At 49.7% G+C, this 7,121-nt stretch overlaps 1 protein-coding gene across 1 annotated transcript; it reads right to left on the bottom strand.

Annotated features, from left to right (window-relative positions):
- Window positions 1–393: 393 nt before the first annotated feature.
- On the bottom strand, window positions 394–4,507 carry LOC127303646 (uncharacterized). Its single transcript, XM_051334354.2, has 6 exons — window positions 4,360–4,507; window positions 3,882–4,145; window positions 1,896–3,802; window positions 1,020–1,806; window positions 840–947; window positions 394–762 (listed from the first exon to the last, which is right to left on the bottom strand). The coding sequence occupies exons 1-3, from the start codon at window positions 4,505–4,507 to the stop codon at window positions 2,190–2,192; spliced, it is 2,025 nt and encodes a 674-aa protein (XP_051190314.1). The 3' UTR covers window positions 394–762; window positions 840–947; window positions 1,020–1,806; window positions 1,896–2,189.
- Between the last annotated feature and the right edge of the window lie 2,614 nt (window positions 4,508–7,121).

Genomic DNA, 7,121 nt, shown 5'->3' with positions numbered 1-7,121 from the left:
CCAAATAAGAGAAAAACGCACCTGCGGTCCCAATTCTTTCACCTTTGCGTCAGTTTGGTCCTAATTCTATAAAATTGCACAGACAAGTCCTAAATGTTTCGTAAGTGAGTCACTGGAGGTCCTAAATTGGTTTTAGGACCGTTGATTGCTGCCACGTAGGCTGCGGGCAGTCTGGCGGGAGTTTTCCCGCGGCTGGGCATGTGAATTTTTTGCAACTGAATCCCTATAAGAACCTGCCTTCTTATTCCCCAGCCCTTAGGTCTGGCTATCTGTCTCTCTCTTTGCTCTCTCACACCCACTGCAGCACCATGAGCAACTTGTTGATGGCATTGTTGTTGTCATTGGTGTACTTGTGTATATTGTATTTGCTAAGTGATGGATGGATGAATGTTTAAATAAAAGTATTGTTTGGTTGAAACCAGAGCACTAGTTCATATAAGTATGCAGATAAACTGTCATTACAACTTGCATAAAGGCATAGTATTGGGACCATCAGGTTTGGTTGAAACCAGGGCTACAATTTAGCATCGGGTTTCTGTCAAACCTATGCAAAATATGGCAAATCTATCCAAAATACTTGAACCTAACTACTGAGCATCAGTTTTTCTTCTTCGTAGAAGCAAGCTTCTTCCTCTGCCTTGATAAACCTAGTGTCTTGGTGCCTGCCCTTGGAGGTGGGAGATCTGCTATGCAGCTCAGTATGAACTGACTCTCGGGTAGAGGACCTGGTGGTGAAGTCTGTGACATTTGTGTTGCTACTGCCTACAGATCAAGTGCGGCACTGGTTATTGAAATGTTTGTGGCTTGAATATCAATTGAATTTCATATAACTGACTCACTTGGTCCTGTAGAACTTGCATAACAGTAGAGGTTGTGATGTCATAGCTCATTGCAGATGCCACAATACTCGTTGTGGCACTTGTGCCAGTGTGTGGCATTATTTGTTTCTACAGAAATGTGATAAAATTTGAGATACAACTATAGTTTGCAATGGAAAAAGAGAATTGGTAGTATTTTACCTTGGCACTGCACTTCCTTTTTACTGGCATTTTCTTAGGAGGTTGCTGTTGCTCTTCATCATCAGGATATACTACATGTATGGGCTCATGTTGACCTTCTTGCTCAGGCTCAGGTTGACCTTCTTGCTCAGGCTCAGGTTGACCTGCTTGCTCCCCTGTAGGTTGGTTGCTCCTCTCTCTTTCTGGACATTTTCTCTTGTTGTGGCCAGTTTGATTGCACACACTGCAATGTCCAATGATGCCGTGCCTACTAATCCTTGTGCCATCTTCCTCCTCCAGTGGGCATTTCTTTCTCTTCTTACTAGGCCTACCCACTTTCTTGTCATATTTAGGTGGTTTTATTTCAGGACCATTCATTTTCTTCCAAACTCTAGGATCACTACATGGCATGATTACCTCACTATAAGCAGATTTGAAGGCATCCAAACTATAGCATTTGTGCACACAGGTTTCAGGTTTTATCCTTTCATGCCTAAAAGCTGCACATGCATGTCTACATGGAATTCCAGACAATTGCCAAGCCCTACAAGAGCATTCCATCTTCCCAATGTGCACCTCATATTCACCATATAACCCAGTAACTTTAAACAAATCTTCTGCTGCAGGCAGCGCTTCATAATTGTTGGCAAAGTTAACATTATTGTCCAATTTCTTTCTTATCTTAGGACAAATGGAGCCACACATTTCACCAAGTTCCTTCCGTTTGCTAAAAAACCTAAGCATTAATTGATCTTTAATCTTTTTCAAACCAGTAACTACAGGCAGTTCTCTAGCATCAAGTATATACCTACATGGATAAATAAGTAAAGATAAATGCAGGGTTCTCAAGGTACTGACCAATGCATGAGAAAATAAATAAATAGAGGAGTAACTCACTTGTTGAATCACATATGTTGTTCAGAAGCAAATCACATTTGGGCAGATCCTCAAAGAAAGCCTTGCACCATTGTCTAGGATCAATAGCATTCAAGTATTCAAATGCACCTTCATCCAGTGCTTTCATATCATCCATGTGCCTCTGCCAGTCACACTCCCTTGTTGCTCTAGCAATTTGCCACAATTTATTTTTTTAAATATATCCTCTCCAACCAGCTCTCGCAAAGTTCTGGTGTAAATGCCTTACACAGAACCTGTGTTGTGCATCAGGCCATAATGCATTGACTACATTGATCAGACCCTACACTTCCAAGGCCTAGTGTTCTCAATGCGAAGATCATCCTTCAGTGTGCCCAAAAACCATTTCCAAGTGTTTGTATCTTCCACTTCAACAATGGCAATGGCTAGAGGGTATATACAATCATTTGGATCAACTCCAACAGCTGCAAGCAACACACCACCAAATTTATTTTTCATGTGGCACCCATCAATACCTATAATAGGCCTGCAACCTGCCATAAAGCCTCTCCTACAAGCATCGAGTGACATGTAGCAATTTTGAAACACACTAGCATGTGCATTGACAAACATAGTGCTCCCTGGATTTGATCTTCTAATTTCAGCAGCAAAATCCCATAGCAAATTATATTGTGCCAGTTCATCTCCATGAATTTGCTTCAGCGCACACCTTCTGGCCCTCTGTAACTTGCTTCTACTAGCTGACATGTTGAAATCCTGCTCAACTAGCCTAGAAAAATTCTTCAACGACATCTTGTCATCAGCCCTGAACTTCTCCAAGTATTTACCAGCTAGGTATCTTGCTGTGAATTGCTTGATCCTAAAATCTCTCTCCCACTTGTGTTCTGGCTGATACTTCTTGATAGTCCAAGATTTGGTAATGCTACAAGGTGCAGCATACAGGTACCATGGGCATTTTCCCTCACAGCATGCCCTAATTCTCTGTTGATCATTCTTTATATAATTAACACCAACTCTCTGCCGCACAATGTATTCCTGTATTGCTCCTCTAAGCTCATATACTGACATAAAAACCATTCCAATCTTGAATTCCAATTCTTTCATATTCTCTGGCCTCCACCTTTTGAGCTTAACTTTTTTCTTCAACTTCTTCCTTCCGTGCTTGTCCTTCACTACCACTTCATCACCTGAACTTGCCTCTGGAATGTCTGAATCTTCAAGCTCCTCCAAATCTGCATCTGTGTCATAATCACTGTCTTCATGACATTTGCTGCTACTCTTTTTGTTTGCCTCATATGTTTCATCTACCCATTCATCAAACAAATTGTCATCATCTGCTTCTAGCTCATTTTCAGAGTCCACCCAATCAGAATCAAGATCACTATCTTCACTGTCTTCACTGTCATCATCCGCTTCCTCTTCTACAGACAGCTTCCTCCTGCTTCTTCTGGTCTCATGGCCAGCATGTTGTTGTTGCTTTGATGCATTGGTACTATCTGCTGCTGATTTCCCCTTATTTTTCTCAGACATTGGGCTCGACACTATTACCAATTCAGGAGATCCACATATGACAACATCATCAATACTTGCAGTTGTGCCAGTATTCAGTTTCTTGTGATCCACAAACAACTGAAAATACTGAAATTTTGGCACTACAGCAATCATTTGCAGTGTATCTACATCACTGTCCACTATGCGCAGTCCTGATCCGAAATCTTTACCCGGGAGCAACCAATACAAACTATAATCCACTGGGTTTGTATACCCTAGCTGCTCCATAAAACCAGTAAGCCACAAAGGCGACCATGTGTCTGCCTCGCATCGGTCAAACAGAGCTACTGCACCATCTACATATCTCTTAGCTGAACCAAATCCGGAAAAAAATCCACCATGGTTTATTTCTACCGTGAACTGGTCTTCAAATACTCCTATGTTGCAGAAAAATCATCACTTTCTGGTGCTCTTTGCTACTGCTCGAATTGGGGATTTAGGGTTCAGAGAACTCACCGTAGCGCGGCGGGCCATCGCCTGGCCACCGCAGCTTCGGGCCCTTGCTCGCGGGTTCCATCTTCGACTCCTCCTTCCCCGCGGCGGCGTCCGCCGCGAGATCGCCGGTGTCGTCAACTTCCCAGCACCACCGCCTCCAAATCGCCGCCGGGAGACACAACGAGAAGTGAAAACGATTGGGGGTGAGGTTATGAGGAGAAATGGAAGCCACGGGGTTTTTTGCAAAACTGTACCACCGTTTGTTGCTGTTGCTGGCCCCATAGCCTACGTGGTAGCAGTCAACGGTCCTAAGACCAGTTTAGGACCTCCAGTGACTCGCTTACGAAATAATTAGGACTTGTATGTGCAGTTTCGTAGAATTAGGACCAAACTGACGCGCAGGCTAAAGAATTGGGACCACGGGTGCCTTTATCTCACCAAATAAAGCCTAGGTGTGAGAAAGGGGCATGCCAGCCACCAAATTGGCCTGAAGCGTCACGGTTTGGAATGTGCTGTGTTGAGTGCCACTGTGCCACCATCCACCGCGTAGCAACAGTTGGAAAGGAACCAAAGAACTGTGATGAGTTCGGGATGTTGCTGAATGTGAACTGGAAATGGGAGACGGGGGAGATTGTGTGCGCGACCATGTGGTCGGAAACACAACACAGAACATCCGTGACCAAGCAGAAGGCATGTAGCAATCCTCCCTCATGCAGGATCTATGCTGTGAGACGTCGGAAAACGGTGGGCCGAGCTTGCATTCACTTTTTTTTTACGATAATTGAGCAGCATTACAAGCGGCCACAAACTGCAGGAAAGGTGGACCAAACGGAACAACGATTCACAAAAGTAGAGCTCTGCATACCTCACAGAGGGCAGCTTTTTTTTTTTTGAGCAGTCAGGGCATCTCCAACCACGCGACCCAAACGGACGCGCTGGGGCGTCCGTTTTGGGCCGTTTGGGTGGCCGAGCGGACACGCGAACAGCGGCCCGCGTCCGTATGTCCGTTTGGGTCGCGCGCTGCGCCCAACGCGCGGACGCAGCGCATATGTAATAAAATAAAACAAAAATTAAAATAAAAAAAGGAAAACAACAAAACATAAATTTAAGCTAGTTGGTCATTAAACTTAGCCCTATTTTGGGCAAATTTTACACAAAAGAAAGCCCTATATGGGCTTTAAACTAAAAAAAAGCAAACCCTAGCCAGGGTTTGCGAGCACGCGGTGGCCGCCGGCAGTACTACCCCCAGTAGTACTCGTCGTCGTCGGTGTCGATGACGACGACGCCCCCCGGCGGCGAAGCGCTGTTCCGGCTAGAAACGCCGGAGGGCGGCGGGGACTCCGGCCAGGGTGACCACTGCGCCCTTTCCCAGGCGAAGTGCGGGTTCGGCGGGCTCGCCGGCCTGCGCAGTCGTGCCCTCCGCGCGGACTCCTTGCGGAGCTGCTCCTCCTCCTCCGCCCGGAGCGCGCCAGCGCTCCTCCTCCGCCGGGAGCGCGGCACGGCGCTCCTCCTCCTCACGGAGCGCCGCCGCGCGTGTCCTCCTCCCCGCCGGCGCGCCATCTCCGGGAAGGGCCACGCCTCCGCTCGGGCGTTCTCCTAGGCCTTCCTGGCCTTCTCCGCCGAGGCGGAGACGCGCGCCGTCTCGACGAGGTGCGGCCATTTGGCCAGCTCGTCGAGGTCGCACCGCTCGCGGGACGCCGCGAGCGCCGCTGCAGCCTCCGGTCGTCTCCGTCCTCCTGCTGCTGGGGCTGCGGCGGGGGCTGCTTCTTGAGGCTGCTTCTTTGGGACGGCTCGTCGATGTACGAGCCGCCGGGGCGGCGGCCTGCCCGCCTTGCGGTGTGCGCGGCTGCGCCCGAGGCCGCGCCGTCGCCGACGTGAAGCACGTGCGCCGGCACGCATCGTGCTCCACCTCGAACCACAAGTCCCGATTGGGACTTGCGTCGCCGCACGCGGGTCCTCCTGGAGGTCCGCCGGCGGTGCGCGCGGCGCCTCCGGATCTCCGCGATGCGGCGCGGCCGGACGCCGGGATGGGCGGCACCGGAACCCGATCCGGGCTCGGGTGCCGGCCGTGGGGGAGGTGCACGTCCCCACGGCATTGGGACCCGGCGTCCCCGGAACATCTGCGCCACCGCTACGGCGACGTAGATCCGGTCGCGTCACGGGCGTCGCCGGCGGCCCCATTGCGAACGCCGGCGGCGCGATCGCCGGCCGCCGCCGCCTCGTGGTCGTTGGCGGACGGCGCGAACTCACGCTTCGGGGCCATGGCGGCGCGGAAGCTTCGAGCTCGCGCGTGCGGCCGGAGTGGATAGTGGGGACTGGTGGATAGGGACAGTCCCCCTCCCCAGTCCACATTTAATAGGACTGGGGCACCGACATGTGGGCCATCCACGCGGACCAGGCGGACACGCGAGGACGCTGATATGTCTCCGACGTATCGATAATTTCTTATGTTCCATGCTTGTTTTATGACAATACCTACATGTTTTATACATACTTTATGATAATTTTATGTATTTTCCGGAACTAACCTATTGACGAGATGCCGAAGTGCCAGTTCCTGTTTTCTGCTGTTTTTGGTTTCAGAAATCCTAGTAAGAAAATATTCTCGGAATTGGACGAAATCAACGCCCAGCATCTTAGAATTGCATGAAGCTTCTAGAACACCCGAGAGCCACCAGAGGAGGGCCCTGTGGGCCCCAGATGACAGGCAGGCGCGGCCAGGGGGTGGGCCGCCCCCCCTAGTGTGTCGTCGCCTCGTCAGCCCTCCGACTCCGCCTCTTCGCTTATTTAAAGGTCCCTGACCTAAAACATCGATACGGAAGTCGCCAGAAACCCTCCAGTACGCCGCCACATCGCGAAACTCCGTCTCGGGGACCAGAAACTCCGTTCTGGCACTCCGCCGGGATGGGGAATTGGAGGAGATCATCGCCATCATCACCACCGACGCCTCTCCATCGACCAGCAATGTTTCCCCCATCCATGTGTGAGTAATTCCCCCGCTGTAGGCTGAAGGGGATGGTAGGGATTGGATGAGATTGCTCATGTAATAGCATAAGATTGTTAGGGCATAGTGCCTAGTGTCCGTAATTGGTACTTTGATGATATTGTTGCAACTTGTTTTGCTTAATGCTTGTCACTAGGGCCCGAGTGCCATGATCTCAGATCTGAACATGTTATTGTTTCATCATGATATGCATTGTTTTATGATCTTACCTGCAAGTTGTACACACATGTCGCTGTCCGGAACCAAAGGCCCCGAAG

The sequence above is a fragment of the Lolium perenne genome, chromosome 5, assembly GCF_019359855.2.
Source record: "Lolium perenne isolate Kyuss_39 chromosome 5, Kyuss_2.0, whole genome shotgun sequence".
Lineage (NCBI taxonomy): Eukaryota > Viridiplantae > Streptophyta > Magnoliopsida > Poales > Poaceae > Lolium > Lolium perenne.
This window is presented reverse-complemented; position numbering and strand designations above follow the sequence as displayed.